Source organism: Salvelinus alpinus, chromosome 30 (genome assembly GCF_045679555.1).
Source record: "Salvelinus alpinus chromosome 30, SLU_Salpinus.1, whole genome shotgun sequence".
Lineage (NCBI taxonomy): Eukaryota > Metazoa > Chordata > Actinopteri > Salmoniformes > Salmonidae > Salvelinus > Salvelinus alpinus.
In genome coordinates, this window is record NC_092115.1 from 3,903,802 (window position 1) to 3,923,291 (window position 19,490).

The window sequence follows — 19,490 nt, forward strand, 5'->3', positions numbered from 1 at the left end:
ACTACCAGCTCTCTGTAACCTAGAGGGCAACCAGTGGGTCCGTCTCCTCTATACCACCCACCTGGTAGTGTGGTGGATGGGACTACCAGCTCTCTGTAACCTAGAGGGCAACCAGTGGGTCCGTCTCCTCTATACCACCCACCTGGTAGTGTGGTGGATGGGACTACCAGCTCTCTGTAACCTAGAGGGCAACCAGTGGGTCCGTCTCCTCTATACCACCCACCTGGTAGTGTGGTGGATGGGACTACCAGCTCTCTGTAACCTAGAGGACAACCAGTGGGTCCGTCTCCTCTATACCACCCACCTGGTATTGTGGTGGATGGGACTACCAGCTCTCTGTAACCTAGAGGGCAACCAGTGGGTCCATCTCCTCTATACCACCCACCTGGTAGTGTGGTGGATGGGACTACCAGCTCTCAGTAACCTAGAGGGCAACCAGTGGGTCCGTCTCCTCTATACCACCCACCTGGTAGTGTGGTGGATGGGACTACCAGCTCTCTGTAACCTAGAGGGCAACCAGTGGGTCCGTCTCCTCTATACCACCCACCTGGTAGTGTGGTGGATGGGACTACCAGCTCTCTGTAACCTAGAGGGCAACCAGTGGGTCCGTCTCCTCTATACCACCCACCTGGTAGTGTGGTGGATGGGACTACCAGCTCTCTGTAACCTAGAGGGCAACCAGTGGGTCCGTCTCCTCTATACCACCCACCTGGTATTGTGGTGGATGGGACTACCAGCTCTCTGTAACCTAGAGGGCAACCAGTGGGTCCATCTCCTCTATACCACCCACCTGGTAGTGTGGTGGATGGGACTACCAGCTCTCAGTAACCTAGAGGGCAACCAGTGGGTCCATCTCCTCTATACCACCCACCTGGTGGTTTGGTGGATGGGACTACCAGCTCTCTGTAACCTAGAGGGCAACCAGTGGTTCCATCTCGTCTATACCACCCACCTGGTAGTGTGGTGGATGGGACTACCAGCTCTCTGTAACCTAGAGGGCAACCAGTGGGTCCATCTCCTCTATACCACCCACCTGGTGGTTTGGTGGATGGGACTACCAGCTCTCTGTAACCTAGAGGGCAACCAGTGGGTCCATCTCCTCTATACCACCCACCTGGTAGTGTGGTGGATGGGACTACCAGCTCTCTGTAACCTAGAGGACAACCAGTGGGTCTGTCTCCTCTATACCACCCACCTGGTGGTTTGGTGGATGGGACTACCAGCTCTCTGTAACCTAGAGGACAACCAGTGGGTCAGTCTCCTCTATACCACCCACCTGGTAGTGTGGTGGATGGGACTACCAGCTCTCTGTAACCTAGAGGACAACCAGTGGGTCCGTCTCGTCTATACCACCCACCTGGTAGTGTGGTGGATGGGACTACCAGCTCTCTGTAACCTAGAGGGCAACCAGTGGTTCCATCTCGTCTATACCATGTTTCTTGTAGAATAGCAATGACTGTATTTCTGATTTCTTTGGTGAAGTCCAGGTTCCTGCTCTTTAGGCCAAAGGCAGATGACCTCTCTCTCTCTCCTCACCCCCCTCCCTCACCCGGTCCCCCCAACAGCGTATCAAGGAGGGCAGTGTGGTGGACAATGTGAAGGTGATCTCTGTTGGAGACCACATAGAGTGCATCAACGGGAAGAACATAGTGGGAACACGTCACTACGAGGTGGCTCGCATGCTGAAGGAGCTGCCGAAGGAGCAGAAGTTCACCCTCAAACTGGTGGAGCCCATGAAGGCCTTCGGTGAGTGACAGGGGATGTTCAGTAACTTTTCTAGAGATTTAAGCTACATTGGCGGCAGGTAGCCTAGTGGTTAGAGTGTAGAGGCGGCAGGTAGCCTAGTGGTTAGAGGCAGGTAGCCTAGTGGTTAGAGTGTAGAGGCGGCAGGTAACCTAGTGGTTAGAGGCAGGTAACCTAGTGGTTAGAGTGTAGAGGCGGCAGGTAACCTAGTGGTTAGAGGCAGGTAACCTAGTGGTTAGAGTGTAGAGGCGGCAGGTAGCCTAGTGGTTAGAGTGTAGAGGCGGCAGGTAGCCTAGTGGTTAGAGTGTAGAGGCGGCAGGTAGCCTAGTGGTTAGAGTGTAGAGGCGGCAGGTAACCTAGTGGTTAGAGTGTAGAGGCGGCAGGTAGTCTAGTGGTTAGAGTGTGGAGGCGGCAGGTAGCCTAGTGGTTAGAGTGTGGAGGCGGCAGGTAGCCTAGTGGTTAGAGTGTAGAAGCGGCAGGTAGCCTAGTGGTTAGAGGCAGGGTAGCCTAGTGGTTAGAGGCAGGGTAGCCTAGTGGTTAGAGGCAGGTGGCCTAGTGGTTAGAGGCAGGTAACCTAGTGGTTAGAGTGTAGAGGTGGCAGGTAGCCTAGTGGTTAGAGCGTTGGTCCAGTAACCGAAAGGTTGCTAGATCGAATCCCCGAGCCGACAAGGTAAAAATCTGTCGTTCTGCCCCTGAACAAGGCAGTTTAACCCACCGTTCCCTGGTAGGACGTCATTGTAAATAAGTATTTGTTCTTAACTGACTTGCCTAGTTAAATAAAGATTAAATAACAAATAAAATACAAATGATGGACTGTAGTAGTTGGTCGTTGGTGAGGGCATGGACCTCGGGTAGAGGGGTCTTCAACTGTGTAGGGTGTGCAGGCTTTTATTCTAGCCCAACAAGATGTTTAGCGATTCGATGCGTTGATCTGAAGCGTTTTATTCTGAACAGAGATGCTGGAGCCGAGGTCGAAGGGAGCCAAGCCGGCCAGTGACAATAAGTTGGGGACAGGGAGAGGGACTCTGAGACTGCGCTCCAAAGGACCTGCTACCGTCGAGGAAATGGTGAGTGTCTACTTAAGTCGTTTGGACGTCTGAAATCCCGCTGTCGCTAAGAGAAGGTCAGTGGGGGGGGGGGGGACGTCCTCTCTCTGGTACTGTCGCTAAGAGAAGGTCAGTGGGGGGGGGGGGGGGAACGTCCTCTCTCTGGTACTAACACTGTTTCTCCTTTCCAGCCGACAGAGTTTGAGGAGAAAGCGGTGAAGAAGGTGGATGACTTGCTGGAGAGTTACATGGGTATCAGAGATACAGAACTGGGTGAGTAGACAACCCTTTTAAATCCAGTTGGATTGGATTTCAGAAGCAGCGTAGGCATATCTCAACTTACGTTAATGTCTAGAAAACCGGGAAAACGATCACAGTACACATTTGTTTACTCTAAACAGAAACGTGTCGGTGTAACCGATGTGAAATGGCTAGCTAGTTAGCAGTGGTACGCGCTAATAGCGTTTCAATCGGTGACGTCACTCGCTCTGAGACCTTGAAGTAGTTGTTCCCCTTTGCTCTGCAAGGGCCGCGGCTTTTGTGGAGCGATGGGTAACGATGCTTCATGGGTGTCAGTTGTTGATGTATGCAAAGGGTCCCTGGTTCGAGCCCAGGTTGGGGCGGAAGCTACACTGTTACATTGGTCATGAAGGCAGTTGTTCTAATCTGTGACAACACGTCTCTCCGTTCCCCTCTCCTCTCTCCTCTCCCCTCTCTCCCCCCCCCCACTCTCCTCTCCCCTCTCCCCCCCCCCCCCCTCTCTAGCGGCGACCATGGTAGAGGTGGGTCGGGACAAGAAGAACCCTGATGAGTTTGCCATGGCTCTGGACGAGGCTCTCGGAGACTTCGCCTTCCCTGACGAGTTTGTGTTCGACGTCTGGGGCGCTATCGGAGACGCCAAACAGGGACGTCTTTAATGTTTTTAACTGATTACCCAGATCACCTAGCCTGGTCCAAGACAGCACAAACACATCTGGGACCAGGCTACCAACCCCTGCTCCAGTGGACAAATATCAGCCAGTAGAGAAAGAGGGGTGGGTTTTGTAGGGGTGGGAATTACCAGGGACATCACGCAACGACACAACGATATCTATTGCGATTCTGTGATTTTATTCTCAATTTGATGTTTCCGAACATATTGCTCACTAAATGTCTGCTGCAGAAGGACAAGCTAGAGAATGAGGAAATTAGTTTTAAAATAAGTCACTATGTAAAAAAGATGTAGAACAAACTATAGGATGGAAAATACCAGAATTTTTTTGCGCAGGTACATCCAACTAGCGCTAGCTAACACTACCTTTGAAAATGAAAAAAATCGATACTTAAACGAGTCAAAGTATCTACATAATATGGTCCAAAATAATATTATTATAATTTTATTCCTCTATTGTTGTTATTATTATTATTATATACACCCTCGAAGACAGAATCACTTATTGATCAGTCATGTCCCACTCAACCTAGTTCTCTGGAATACATCCCAAATGTAAACTCTATTTCCTTTATAGTGCACTACATGGCACCCTATTCCCTTTATAGTGTACTACTTGGAACCCTATTCCCTTTATAGTGCACTACATGGCACCCTATTCCCTTTATAGTGCACTACATGGCACCCTATTCCCTTTATAGTGCACTACTTGGCACCCTATTCCCTTTATAGTGCACTACATGGCACCCTATTCCCTTTATAGTGTACTACTTGGAACCCTATTCCCTTTATAGTGCACTACCTGGAACCCTATTCCCTTTATAGTGCAGTACTTGGCACCCTATTCCCTTTATAGTGCACTACTTGGCACCCTATTCCCTTTATAGTGTACTACTTGCCACTATTTCCTTTTATAGCGCACTACCTGGAACCCTATTCCCTTTATAGTGCAGTACTTGGCACCCTATTCCCTTTATAGTGCACTACTTGGCACCCTATTCCCTTTATAGTGCACTACTTGTCCTTTTCCACGGGTTACAAAGGGTATGCACCTCTGATGTCTGAATCACTACTTCTAATAACTGGTGTGAATTGTAATGTACTAATGATCACATACTACTGTTAATCGTGGCTTTTTATATTGTGTTTTCAAATGTCGCTGTGGAGTTGTAAACCCCAGCAGATCCCCCATCAGAAACAGACGCTGTGCGGTCTTCATATGTTCCAACGCCTCACAGACGACTGTTTTATTTAGAGCCGACAGAGAAGTCAAACCAATAGTTTGGTTTTTAATCTAGCTGTGGAGAGTCCACTTTCCAGCTAACATTCCTTCACTCTGTGGCATTTTTTTGTTGTACAGGCTGCTTAGTATATAATTATCTTATAATAGATATACTTATTTTTGTTTATTTATTTGTTCAAATAAACTTTCATTTATTTTAAGCTGGAAAATGTTTTATAAAATCTCAAGACCGACGATAGGAATTCGACAGAAATCTTGAAAAGGTTTTGACTTGTGGCCAATTGCAATTCAAAATGTCTGACACTGTCGAAAAGAAACTACTGTAGATTGAATTGACACACTGAATTTGAACAGTAATTAATTCTTACTGTAGTATGTGTATCGAGTTGTTTTAGAGAGGTTTACTACTGAACACAGCTTCAGTGTTTTATGGAAATACTTTAAGGGATCACTGTTAGACAAAAAAATAAATGTACTATTCTCTAGCTGAGTGTTTTGTATTATTCATTAACTACTGAGAAGTTAGATACATGTACATATTATTTTCTGTACGTGGCCGAATACCCAGTCAGTGCATGACTAAGGCCGTATCAAATCAAATGTTTTATTTGTCACATACACATGGTTAGCAGATGTTAATGCGAGTGTAGCGAAATGCTCGTTAAGCGTTACGGCGAGATTGACATGTAAAGGCGACGTCGGAAACCACCTTTGTTTCTAGGTCACGATTCAGATTGAATAGCGACCAAAATCGCTTTGGAAAAAAGCATTTGATAATTTAGTCATTTCCCCACACGTCCTTATCCAGAGCGACTTGCACGAGCGTTGACGTCGTCATATTGGCGTAGACAAATACTACATTAGCTTCCACCAGGCCATTCCACACAAACTTTATTAACACTTGGCTGTGTACATACATGTAAAAAAATTATAATAATACAGCATGACAAGACTTATCGTGTCCCTTCTATTCTTCACAGAAAGCAGTTTGGTCTCGTCAGGCTTGGGGGTGGTCCACCCGAAACAAAATCATTTTTAGCAATTGAACATTTTGCCCCAGATAAAAATGACTGGATTCAACATTTTATTGATGTACTGATTTTAAAATAAACCCCCCCCCATGGAAAAAAAGGAGATAGAATTCAAGGCTCCCTTGTATACATTGACAGAGCGAGCGTTTCAAAAATGAAATCGTTGGAAACACGTTAACGTTGAAAGAGAGAACTCTTACCGTCTGAAGTCTTGTGTGTAAAAAGTGTGTGTTTTTAAATACAGGACAGTTTATGGGTCCAGGCTATTCTGTTGATCAACTTCTACAGAGTTGTTATTATGGCCTGTAATTCAACCTCGAATTACATGTCGATATGTGGATCGATTACATCAGAAGTTTACGATTTAAAAACAAGTTACATGGAGAAGAAACAAAAAACTTCAGCACCTATGTGTCAGATAGACGGTTTGCTTCTGGTTGACCAAGATGGGACTCCCATTCATTCACTCTCTAGAGTACTATACAGTTGAAACAACTAGAGGATTGTGGAGGTACTGGAACAAATGTAAAACAAAACAAAAAGTTGGTTTCTGGACAGTAACTTTCAACAGGTTAAGGGTGAGGAGAGAAAGTGGATACACACTGTTGGAAAGAGAGCCCTGAAATGTGCCCCTACTAGGCTTCAGAGTGCAGTAAGCATGTGATAGTGAAGGGACGGAGTGGACACTTCAGGTTCGAAGGGTAGTGGAGAAGAAACCCTGCAGCCTTCTCTCTCCCCACATATCCTACCACCTTACAGCTCGTCTTCAATGTGGGTCCTGAAGGCATCTCCTGTCAACTTCTCCTGAGCTTGTTTCATAGCAGACACAACTACACACACACACACAGGGGGGAAAATGAGCAGTCAGAAGATTGACCTAAGCAAGGAACTGCAATGATTCAACCATCATCATCATACGAACCTACAATATGGGATTCTCACCTTGGTCTGCGTTGCTGTAAAAAAACTTGTAGTTCGGGTTTCCGTTTTTGTTGGTGATCTCAGGGTGGACTTTACCACTGGGGTCTATGGGGAAGAAAGGAACGTAGAGACAGCGGTTGGGAGCACAGAAAATTATGAATGAAAAAAAACCTACCGTTTTAGTTAGCTCTCACAGAATAATATATGTAGAGACCTAGCAACAGTATCCTGGGGATGTCTACACCATCAGGACTGTAGAGGATCTTACCTAGGAACAGTATCCTGGGGATGTATCCACCATCAGGACTGTATGCCTCATCTTTAGGCTCCTCCTCATCCTGAGAACATAACATTTAGTATTAATTCATATAAGTAGTGACATAGGGACCTGTACTACGGTGTATTCAGACTATACCCACATTTTGTTACGTTACAGCCTTATTCTAAAATGGATTAAGTAGTTTTTTTCCCCCCTCTCAATCTACACACAATACCCTATGAAAATATATTTTTTCCACTTAGTACTTATAAGTATTTTCTGCCCCTTTTTTGTGATATCCAATTGGTAGTTACAGTCTTGTCCCTTCGCTGTAACTCCCGTACGAACTCAGGATAGGCGAAGGTCGACAGCCATGCGTCCTCCGAAACACGACCCTGCCAAGCCGCACTGCTTCTCGACACGCTGCTCTCTTAACCCGGAAGCCAGCCGCACCAATGTGTAGGAGGAAACACTGTACAACTGGCGACCGTGTCAGCGTGCCCTGCGCCCAGCCCACCACAGGAGTCGCTAGAGCGCGATGGGATGGTTGTCCTTCTGGAAGGTTCTCCCATCTCCACAGAGGAACTCTGTCAGAGTGACCATCGGGTTCTTGGTCACCTCCCTGACCAAGGCCCTTCTCCCCCGATTGCTCAGTTTGGCCGGGCGACCAGCTCTAGGAAGAGTCTTGGTGGTTCTAAACTTCTTCCATTTAAGAATGATGGATGCCACTGTTTTCTTGGGGACCTTCAATGCTGCAGAAATGTTTTGGTACCCTTCCCCAGATCTGTGCCTCGACACAATCCTGTCTCAGAGCTCTACGGAATTTGGCTTGGTTTTTGCTCTGACATGCACTGTCAACTGTGGGACCTTATATAGACAGGTGTGCCTTTCCAAATCATGTCCAATCAATTTAATTTACCATAGGTGGACTCCAATCAAGTTGTAGAAACATCTCAAGGATGATCAATAGAAACAGGATGCACCTGAACCCATTTGAGCTCAATTTCAAGTCTCATAGCAAAGGGTCTGAATACTTATGTAAATAAGGTATGTTTATTTTTTATACATTTGCAAACATTTCTAAAAAAAGTTTGGCTTTGTCATTGGGATATTGTGTGTAGATTCAAGAGGGAAAATAATAATTTAATACATTTTAGATTAAGGCTTTAACGTAACAATTTTGAAAAAAGTCAAGGGGTCTGAATACTTTCCGAATGCACTGTATTATATGTGGTTACTTTATAACAGAATGTAATTTTAGGACCTCTTTAGGTAGAACATATTGTATTTGGCCTTTAGCCCATAGAAACACACTGAATAACATTCATAAATGGGGGGAAAAATGACAGTCACAAAAATGTATCATAAGGAATAAGCTTTTGAAGTGTCTGTCCTGTATATCTAGGAAATATATATATATTTTTGGGGACATATTTAACCCCTCATTTTTGTTGGCACAATACTACCTCCATACTTCCATTTGTTTATATGAGTTACCTTCAGATGAGTCTCGTGACACTTGTGGGGATCGTAGAGCAAAACAGAGAACAACATGGTGTTCGCGAGAGTCTCCCCTTTCCATAGAGTGGTCATACTGTTAAGATGCTACATACCTTGGTGAGAAGACAGATTTTTTTTTGGGGGGGGGGGGTGTCTCGTGATCTGACAAACACGGCTCTTAACTCTGCCACCTTTCAACGCAGGAAGGCGTTAGGCGGATTGAGACGCAGCCCATGCAACAACAAAAAAAAAACTCTCTAGCTTAAACGGACAGATTTCGATGGGGATTTTGTTACACAGTCCATTATCCTCACCTCCAGGTTGACCATGACAAAGTTGTGCGCCAGCTCAGAGATCTCCTTGGACTCGGCGAACTTGGGCTTCAGAGCTGGAGGCAGAAAACTGAACGTGATGATGGCTTCATTGTGCAAGGTAAATGTAAAATCAGGTTATTATAAAAGAGGAAGGTCTTTACCTTTGCAGGCCCCACACCATGTCTTGTGGATGATAACCATCAGTGGTAGTCCACTGTGAAGAGGATAAAGTCATCGTGTTTAAAAAGGACACAAACTTCCCCAACGGTTCCGTACAATTGACATCCATCTTGCAAGATATATGCATTAGTCGGGGCAAAACATTTTTCCCGCACTGTAAACTTTATACTCAAAACGAGTTTGCTTCCATTTAGTTCCTAGTGAAAACAAACCCCCATGAACTCTTCCAGAAAAGTGTTTATATCAGGAGTTACATATCCTTACCTGGCCTCTGCCTCCTTCTTCCCATCGTCCAGACTCCTCCAATGGATGCCGTCTCCGAACCCTGGGAGGAGAATCACATTCGATAGTGTCAAGTTATTGTGTCGGGCTGTTTACGTAACTGGTTAACGAGGACACTGGGGGGGGGGTCTTTTGTCTTCGCTGAAAAGAGATGAGAGGATCATTGCTGGGAACTGAACACGGTGAATCTTACATGCTTTGTTCCCCAGTAACTTGATTTTACTATGTTGATAATATGACTGCAGGGTGGCTTGTGTACTATGAATATTGTAGACAAACTAGGTCTCAGATAAAGTTTCCATTTAAAATTCTACTTTGTCTATATAGCTGCATGGTGAAATTAGAGTGCCTGACTGCACTAGTGCACCTGTGGCTGAGTGGAAGCCAAGACCCAGCAGCAATGTTCCAACATCTAGTGGAAAGCCTTCCCAGAAGAGTGGAGGCTGTTACAGCAGCAATGTTCCAACATCTAGTGGAAAGCCTTCCCAGAAGAGTGGAGGCTGTTACAGCAGCAATGTTCCATCATCTAGTGGGAAGCCTTCCCAGAAGAGTGGAGGCTGTTATAGCAGCAATGTTCCAACATCTATGGAAAGCCTTCCCAGAAGAGTGGAGGCTGTTATAGCAGCAATGTTCCATCATCTAGTGGAAAGCCTTCCCAGAAGAGTGGAGGCTGTTATAGCAGCAATGTACCAACATCTAGTGGAAAGCCTTCCCAGAAGAGTGGAGGCTGTTACAGCAGCAATGTTCCAACATCTAGTGGAAAGCCTTCCCAGAAGAGTGGAGGCTGTTACAGCAGCAATGTTCCATCATCTAGTGGGAAGCCTTCCCAGAAGAGTGGAGGCTGTTATAGCAGCAATGTTCCAACATCTAGTGGAAAGCCTTCCCAGAAGAGTGGAGGCTGTTATAGCAGCAATGTACCAACATCTAGTGGAAAGCCTTCCCAGAAGAGTGGAGGCTGTTATAGCAGCAATGTTCCATCATCTAGTGGAAAGCCTTCCCAGAAGAGTGGAGGCTGTTATAGCAGCAATGTTCCATCATCTAGTGGAAAGCCTTCCCAGAAGAGTGGAGGCTGTTATAGCAGCAATGTTCCAACATCTAGTGGAAAGCCTTCCCAGAAGAGTGGAGGCTGTTATAGCAGCAATGTTCCAACATCTAGTGGAAAGCCTTCCCAGAAGAGTGGAGGCTGTTATAGCAGCAATGTTCCAACATCTAGTGGAAAGCCTTCCCAGAAGAGTGGAGGCTGTTATAGCAGCAATGTTCCAACATCTAGTGGAAAGCCTTCCCAGAAGAGTGGAGGCTGTTATAGCAGCAATGTTCCAACATCTAGTGGAAAGCCTTCCCAGAAGAGTGGAGGCTGTTATAGCAGCAATGTTCCAACATCTAGTGGAAAGCCTTCCCAGAAGAGTGGAGGCTGTTATAGCAGCAATGTTCCAACATCTAGTGGAAAGCCTTCCCAGAAGAGTGGAGGCTGTTATAGCAGCAATGTTCCCACATCTAGTGGAAAGCCTTCCCAGAAGAGTGGAGGCTGTTATAGCAGCAATGTTCCCACATCTAGTGGAAAGCCTTCCCAGAAGAGTGGAGGCTGTTATAGCAGCAATGTTCCCACATCTAGTGGAAAGCCTTCCCAGAAGAGTGGAGGCTGTTACAGCAGCAAAGGGGAGGGGGACCAACTCCATATTAACACCCATGATTTTGGAATGAGATGTTTGCCGAACAAAGTGTCCACATACTTTTGGTCATGTAGTGAGAATATTTTCCACGACAAAAAATAAAACACGAAGCAGACAGGTCTTTAGTCCTTTAAAAAGCTGCATATATGTCAAATATTAGGTGCTATAGCTTGGAAAATAAATACATGTGACAACATGGATGTTTTGTTTCCAACATCAGGGCTGTTTTCTTAGAGAAGTCAACTCCGCTTGGTGTTGTGTCTTCCTTGCCACGATACTGGTATCGTCCCGGCCCTAATCAGTAACACACTGTCAATAACATAGCACACCATTGCTTTCTCATAATCTTGAGGGGGAGAAGTTGAAGACAACTAGAGAAGAGAAGGATGTAGACCATTTGAGGCCAACGAACAGAAGACGAGCAGAAGAGACTCCAACCTGACTTGCTGGAAACACGAGAAACCACTTGGTGAGTAGAGGACACACACACCAATCCTCTGTAGCCTCTTCAAATGGTGTTCATTTCAATACTTGGAACTGTCGCAAACATTAATCTCTCCTGTCTCCCTCACAGGTTTCACAGGGGGACTATGAGGCAGATGGCTGGAGAGAGGCATGAGGCAGATGTCTGGAGAGAGGCATGAGGCAGATGACAGGAGAGAGGCAAGAGGCAGATGGCTGGAGAGAGGCAAGAGGCAGATGGCTGGAGAGAGGCATGAGGCAGATGGCTGGAGAGAGGCATGAGGCAGATGGCTGGAGAGAGGCATGAGGCAGATGGCTGGAGAGAGGCATGAGGCAGATGGCTGGAGAGAGACAAGAGGCAGATGACAGGAGAGAGGCATGAGGCAGATGACAGGAGAGAGGCATGAGGCAGATGGCTGGAGAGAGGCATGAGAGAGGCATGAGGAAGATGACAGGAGAGGCATGAGAGAGGCATGAGGAAGATGACAGGAGAGAGGCAGATGACAGGAGAGAGGCGAGAGGCAGATGACAGGAGAGAGGCAGATGACAGGAGAGAGGCATGAGGCAGATGGCAGGAGAGAAAGAGAAGAGGTGGTGTATGCCAGGAGATGAAGACCCTGATCCAAATAAGATTTATTTATAAAGCCCTTCTTACATCAGCTGATATCTCAAAGTGCTGTACAGAAACCCAGCCTAAAACCCCAAACAGCAAGCAATGCAGGTGTAGAAGCACGGTGGCTAGGAAAAACTCCCTAGAAAGGCCAGAACCTAGGAAGAAACCTAGAGAGGAACCAGGCTATGAGGGGTGGCCAGTCCTCTTATGGCTGTGCCGGGTGGAGATTATAACAGAACATGGCCAAGATGTTCAAATGTTCATAGATGACCAGCAGGGTCAAATAATAATAATCAAGGACACACACGTTAGAGCCAGCCCCCACTCCTGATCCGAGGACAGACACACACACACACACACACACACACACACACACACACACACACACACACACATTAGAGCCAGCTCCCACTCCTGATCCGAGGACACACACACATTAGAGCCAGCCTCCACTCCTGATCCGAGGACACACACACACACATTAGAGCCAGCACCCACACCTGATCCGAGGACACACACATTAGAGCCAGCCTCCACTCCTGATCCGAGGACACACACACATTAGAGCCAGCCTCCACTCCTGATCCGAGGACACACACACACACACACACACACATTAGAGCCAGCACCCACACCTGATCCGAGGACACACACACACACACACATTAGAGCCAGCACCCACACCTGATCCGAGGACACACACATTAGAGCCAGCCTCCACTCCTGATCCGAGGACACACACACATTAGAGCCAGCCCCCACTCCTGATCCGAGGACACACACACATTAGAGATTATAATGCATGTTAGTAGCCTCGTTGAGAAGGTTTTCATTTTGAGAACACAATTAAAAGTGCCTTTTTTAGAAGGCTATCCTGTTAAGAGACTAGCCAGGTAACATGGCATGAATGATAAATTAAAATATGTACCTTGAGGGCCTCCCGGGTGGCGCAGTGGTCTAGGGCACTGCATCGCAGCGCTAGCTGCGCCACCAGAGACTCTGGGTTCGCGCCCAGGCTCTGTCGCAGCCGGCCGTGACCGGGAGGTCCGTGGGGCGACGCACAATTGGCCTAGCGTCGTCCGGGTTAGGGAGGGTTTGGCCGGCAGGGATGTCCTTGTCTCGTCCCGCACCAGCGACTCCTGTGGCGGGCCGGGCGCAGTGCGCGCTAACCAAGGTAGCCAGGTGCACGGTGTTTCCTCCGACACATTGGTGCGGCTGGCTTCCGGGTTGGAGGCGCGCTGTGTTAAGAAGCAGTGCGGCTTGGTTGGGTTGTGTTTCGGAGGACGCACGGCTCTCGACCTTCGCCTCTCCCGAGCCCGTACGGGAGTTGTAGCGATGAGACAAGATAGTAATTATTAGCAATTGGATACCACGAAAATTGGGGAGAAAGGGGGGTAAAATTAAAAAAAAATATATAAACTAAAATAAAAACATATGTACCGTGCAAGGTGGGTCATCTTAGCTAGTGCAAAACCATGGCAAGCTCGTCTATCATTTATGGATATTTTAGTAGCTAGTGATATTAGCAGGACCGCTTGCTACAGTGCAGGATTTTACTATAAATTTCACAATGGACATTGGCAGCATCATTTGTTGAGTCTCACTAGCTGGGATGGAGTGGATACTTAACTCTACTTGTCTGTAGCTAAATGCTTTCCGAACTGACACGTTCACTTGCGGGATCGTCTGAGACCAGCCACCCGGACAGCTGATGAAACTGTGGGTTTGCACAACCTTAGAATTTGTCAGAAACCGTCTCGGGGAAGCTGATCTTTGTGCTTGTCGTCACCAAGGTCTTGACTGATTTCAGTCAATGCACACCTTCGATGGCCACTGGCACGCTGGATAAGTGTGCTCTTCACAGATGAATCCCGGTTTCAAACTGTACCAACAAACACAGCTGCATTTTAATGACGGCAATTTGAATACCGTGACGAGATCCTGAAGCCCATTGTGGCGCCATTCATCCGCCGCCATCACCTCATGTTTCAGCATGATAATGCACGGCCCCGTGTCGCAAGGATCTGTACACAACTCCTGGAAGCTGAAAATGTCCCAGTTCTTCTGTGGCCTGCAGACTCACCAGACATGTCACCTATTGAGCATGTTTGGGATGCTCTGGATCGACGTGTACTACAGCGTGTTCCAGTTCCCACCAATATCCAGCAACTTCGCACAGCCATTGAAGAGGAGTGGCACAGCGGTCTAAGGCACTGCAGCGTAGCCTAGTGGTTAGAGCGTTGGACTAGTAACCGAAAGGTTGCAAGATCGAATCCCCGAGCTGACATGGTACAAATCTGTCATTCTGCCCCTGAACAAGGCAGTTAACCCACTGTTCCTAGGCTGTCATTGAAAATAAGAATTTGTTCTTAACTTACTTGCCTAGTTAAATAAAGATAAAAAATAAATCTCAGTGCTAGAGGTGTCACTACAGACCCTGGTTTGATTCCAAGCTGTATCCCAATCACGGGTGGTTGTGAGTCCCATACACAATTGGCCCAGCGTCGCCGGGGTAGGCCGTCATTGTAAATAAGAATTTGTTCTTAACTGACTTGCCAAGTCAAATAGGGTTAAGGTTCCCACACACTGCCATATCAACAGATGGAAGACAGAGTGGACTACTTGTGTTAATAAGCCATGTTCGTCTCCTAACACCTGTGTGTAAACGGAAGACTGACACCACAAACGTGATGTCACTGAAAAATACAGTATTAAAAAACAGATTTAAAAACAGTGTATATTTAGCATTTGTGAAATTATTTTGATGTGATAATGAAAAAGTAGAGGGCTTTATGTTTTTACTGCCGTACCGTAATTAGGAATCGATTCACGTTTAAAAATGAGTATTTGGCTGTTTTGGCTTCCAAAGCAAATTTGTCTCGAAACGCAACAGGTAAGGTCCTTGGACTATAAGGAGTAACGTTAGCCTCCTTTAGTACATTGGGCCACATACAGTCTGATTAACCAGGCTGTAATAACCAATGAATTGATGTATACAGCCTGAAAGTAAAATCGTGTAGATGTTCATTACAAGCCATTCTGTTTAATAAAATTACATTTAAAAACTTACTCTACTGGTTGTCTTTGCGGTGTGTCCAACTGCTCAAAACGTATTTTTTTAATATCCTCCCCTGATTCCTAATATAACATTTTCATTGTCATTGGCATGCTTGGTTCAATAGCTATTGATGAGAGAATATTCTATATAAAAACTAACTTTACCAATATACCATATACAGTATAATACCATATACAGTACCTCCCTACCAGCTCTCTAAAAGGTCAACAATACATTCCTGTGGATAGTGTGTAAAATTTCGAGCAGCTGAAGGACAAACAGTACAGACAACTGGTAGAGTACATTTGTATGTAATTTTATTCAACATTCTGGCTCTTAAGAAACATTTACAAGATTTTGCAGGCATTAGCCTGTATACCAATTAAGGCTGTATACCAATTCATTGTTTCAATTTTCAAAGTCACGTGTAATGCCGTTCTTGGAGCTTTAAACCCAATAACAACGTAATACTAAAAGTAAATGTGTATCACTACAGCATGATTAATCAGATTACCACACCCAATGAGACATGGGTGAGGTTTGTTTGCAATATACAGGTAGCCTACGGGCCAGAAATTGTGTCGTCGACAACAAAGCTGATAAAGCTTTAAAAGTTAGATAACTCAAACTGGGTTGTTACTATTTACCACAGCCACAAAGTCAGTGGCTATATCGTCAAAATTCCTGAAAACAAAAATTCGCTTTTTGGTCTTAATTTAAGATAGAATTTGGCATACGGTTAGCAGTGTGGTTAAGGTTAGGTTCAAAATTAGATTTTAGTAAAATACATGTTCAAAATAAGCGGAGTTTAGACATAAGTATGACTTTGTGGATGTGGTAACTAGTGACGACCCTTAAACAGCTAGCAAGCAAGAATCTTGTTAGCATGACCTGATGATTGCTAAAATAACGTTAGCTAGCTAGTTTTCAAAGCTCCCACCGAAGCTACATTTGACTCTTACCTCTCGCATTCGCCTCAGCTGCAACCTTCTGAATATGAGTCAGAGAAAATAAAACATAAGAGGACAACAAAGCGATATTCACAAGAGGGGACTGCATATTTGTAGCTGTGTCGGCCTTTCTTCCAACAAACTAAAGCACACGGTGAAATACACCGGAAGTGATGTTCGTTTGGATAGGAAAAGGGTTTCCACCAGTTACCATAGCCACAAAGTCTAAATTAGCTTTTTTTGTTTGTTGCATTTTTGCATTTAAGGTTAGGGTTGGATGTAAAGTCAACCGTTTGGTTGTTAGGTTTAAAATATCATTTTAATTGTAAAACTGTGTAAAAAAATATAAAAAAATAGGCGGGTTTATTACTTTGTGGCTGTGTTAACTAGTGACGAACAGGAAAAAGTGAGTTGAAGGGGGGCGGTTCGAACTTCAAAATACAAGTCCTCGTTTCTTCTTTGTACAGTCTACAGTGCCTTCGGAAAGTATTCATACCCCTTGTCTTAGTCCAAAAATGTGTGTGTTATAGTCTAAATTCAAAACGGATTCAATAGATTTTTTTCTCTCACCCATCTACACACAATAACCGACATTGTTCAGGCCCCAAAAAATTGTCAAAGACTCCAGTCACCCAAGTCATAAACTGTTCTCTCTGCTACCTCACGGCAAGCGGTACCGGAGCGAGTGCCAAGTCTAGGTCCAAAAGGCTCCTTAACAGCTTCTACCCCCAAGCCATAAAACTGCTGAACAATTAATAAAATGGCCACCCGGGCAATTTACATTGACCCCCCTTGTTTTTACACTGCTGATTCTCGCTGTTACCTATCTATGCATAGTCACTTTACCCCTACCTACATGTACAAATTACCTCGACTAACCTGTAACCTGTATATAGCCTCATTATTGTTATTTTATTGTGTTACTTTTTCTTCTTCTTCTTTAGTTTATTTAGTAAATATTTTCTTAGAACTGCATTGTTGTGTCTTCTTGGTAAGCAACTACAGTGTAGATTTGGCCTTTTGTTTTAGGTTATTGTCCTGCTGAAAGGTGAATTCAAGGGCTTGTAAGTAAGCATTTCACGGTAAGGTTTACACTTGTTGTATTCAGCGCATGTGACAAATAACATTTGATTTGATTTGAATGGCAAAGTGAAAACATGTTTTTAGAAATTTTATCTAATTTATTGGAAATAAAATACAGAAAGATCTCATTTAAATACCTATTCACATTTACATTTTTACATTTTAGTCACTTAGCAGACACTCTAATCCAGAGCGATTTACAGTTGAAGTCGGAAGTTTACATACACTTAGGTTGGAGTCATTAAAACTCTAAGATTCTATTTGAAGAAGTAGGGTTTAAAGATGTTTTCAGAAGATGGGCAGGGACTCTGCTGTCCTAGCTTCAGGGGGAAGCTGGTTCCGCCATTGGAGTGCTAGGACAGAGAACAGTTTGGACTGGGGCTGAGCTGGAGCTGCCTTCCTGTACGGGAGGGAGGACCAAGAAACCTGAGGTGGCAGAACGGAGTGCTCGGGTTGGGGTGTAGGATTTGAACATTGCCCGAAGGTAGGGAGGGGCATTCACAGCTCTGAGTCAATACTTTGTTGAAGCACCTTTGTCTTTCTGGGTAAGTCTAAGAGCTTTCCACACCTGGATTGTGCAACATTTGCCCATAATTTTTTTTTTTATCCTTCAAGCTCTATCAAATTGGTTGTTGATCATTACTAGACAACCATTTTCAAGTCTTGCCATAGATTTTCAAGTAGGTTTAAGTCCAAACTGTAACTAGGCCACTCAGGAACATTCAGTGTCTTCTTGGTAAGCAACTACAGTGTAGATTTGGCCTTTTGTTTTAGGTTATTGTTCTGCTGAAAGGTGAATTCATCGCCCAGTGTCTGGTGGAAGGCAGACTGAGGCAGGTCTTTCGATAGGATTTTGCCTGTGCTTAGCTCCATTCCGTTTCTTTTTATCCTGAAAAACTCCCCAGTCCTTAACGATTACAAGCATACCCATAACATGACACAGCCATCCCTATGCTTGAAAATATGGAGAGTTGTACTCAGGACAAAAAAGGTGAATTGCTTTGCCACATTATTTGCAGTATTACTTTAGTGCCTTGTTGCAAACAGGATGCATGTTTTGGACTATTTTTATTCTGTACCGGCTTTCTTCTTTTCACTCTGTCATTTAGGTTAGTATTGTGGAGTAACTACAATGTTGTTGATCCATCCTCATTTTTCTCCCGTCACAGCCATTAAACTCTGTAGCTGTTTTAAAGTCACTCTTCTCATGGTGAAATCCTTGAGCGGTTTCCGTCATTGTAAATAAGAACATGTTCTTAACTGACTTGCCTAGTTAAAAAAAAAAAAATTACCAATAGATGCCCTTTTTCTGCGAGGCATTGGAAAACATTGGTCTTTGTGGTTGAATAACCAAAAATAAAAAAAGTTGTTTTTTAAGCACATTTTTACTCATGAACGTATTTAAGCTTGCAATAAAAAGGGGTTGAATACTTATTGACTCAAGACATTTCAGCTTTTCATTTTTTATCATTTTTAAACTTAAAAAAAAACCATGATTCCACTTTGACATTATGCGGTATTGTGTGTAGAGGCCAGTGACAAAACAATCGCAATTTAATCCATTTTAAATTCAGGCTGTAACACAACTAAATGTGGAAAAAGCCAAGGGGTGTGTATCATTTCTAAAGGCACTGTATCTTACTGAAGAGCTCAGTGACTTTCAACGTGGCACCGTCATAGGATGCCACCTTTCCAACAAGTCAGTTCATCAAATTTCTGCCCTGCTCGAGCTGTCCCGATCGACTGCATTATTATTATTGTTGTTATTGTGAAGTGGAAATGTCTAGGAGCAACAACGGCTCAGCCACGAAGTGGTAGGCCACACAAGCTCACAGAACGGGACCGAGTGCTGAAGTTCGTAGCACGTAAAAATTGTCTGTCCTCGGTTTCCACACTCACTACCGAGTTCCAAACTGCCTCTGGAAGCAACGTCAGCACAATAACTGTTCTTCGGGAGCTTCATGAAATGGGTTTCCATTGCCGAGCAGCCACACACAAGCCTAAGATCACCATGCGCAATGCCAAGTGTCTGCTGGAGTGGTGTAAACCTCTGATTCACGCTTCAACTTCTGTCAGTCCGATGGACAAATCTGGGTTTGACAGATGACAGGAGAACGCTACCTGTCCTAATGCATAGTGCCAACTGTAAAGTTTGGTGGAGGAGAAATAATGGGGTGGGGTGTTTTTTGTGTGTTTTTTTTTAA

General features: G+C 45.0%; 2 protein-coding genes across 2 annotated transcripts in view; one reads left to right on the plus strand and one right to left on the minus strand.

The window, feature by feature from the left end:
* The window catches only part of LOC139560642 (PDZ domain-containing protein GIPC1-like), a 66,726-nt gene extending 61,278 nt beyond the window's left edge, over positions 1 to 5,448 (plus strand). Inside the window, exons 3-6 of the mRNA XM_071377614.1 lie at positions 1,566 to 1,746; positions 2,698 to 2,810; positions 2,981 to 3,062; positions 3,555 to 5,448. Coding sequence (XP_071233715.1) covers positions 1,566 to 1,746; positions 2,698 to 2,810; positions 2,981 to 3,062; positions 3,555 to 3,706 — 528 coding nt within the window. The 3' untranslated portion in view covers positions 3,707 to 5,448. The remainder of the gene's footprint in view (positions 1 to 1,565; positions 1,747 to 2,697; positions 2,811 to 2,980; positions 3,063 to 3,554) is intronic.
* A 389-nt stretch (positions 5,449 to 5,837) lies between these two features.
* Positions 5,838 to 16,404, minus strand: txndc12 (thioredoxin domain containing 12 (endoplasmic reticulum)). Its single transcript, XM_071377616.1, has 7 exons — positions 16,216 to 16,404; positions 9,433 to 9,493; positions 9,150 to 9,202; positions 8,989 to 9,062; positions 7,184 to 7,253; positions 6,937 to 7,020; positions 5,838 to 6,824 (listed from the first exon to the last, which is right to left on the minus strand). The coding sequence occupies exons 1-7, from the start codon at positions 16,310 to 16,312 to the stop codon at positions 6,748 to 6,750; spliced, it is 516 nt and encodes a 171-aa protein (XP_071233717.1). The 5' UTR covers positions 16,313 to 16,404; the 3' UTR covers positions 5,838 to 6,747.
* Positions 16,405 to 19,490: the final 3,086 nt, after the last annotated feature.

Bases quoted from the DNA above. Each gene is read 5' to 3' on its own strand.
- txndc12 (XM_071377616.1), bottom strand. From the start codon at position 16,312: ATGCAGTCCCCTCTTGTGAATATCGCTTTGTTGTCCTCTTATGTTTTA. The intron at 9,494-16,215 runs GTAAGAGTCAAA...TTCTCCTCCCAG, and splicing joins AGCTGAGGCGAATGCGAGAG to GGTTCGGAGACGGCATCCAT. The intron at 7,021-7,183 runs GTAAGATCCTCT...TCTTCCCCATAG, and splicing joins CCCCAGGATACTGTTCCTAG to ACCCCAGTGGTAAAGTCCAC.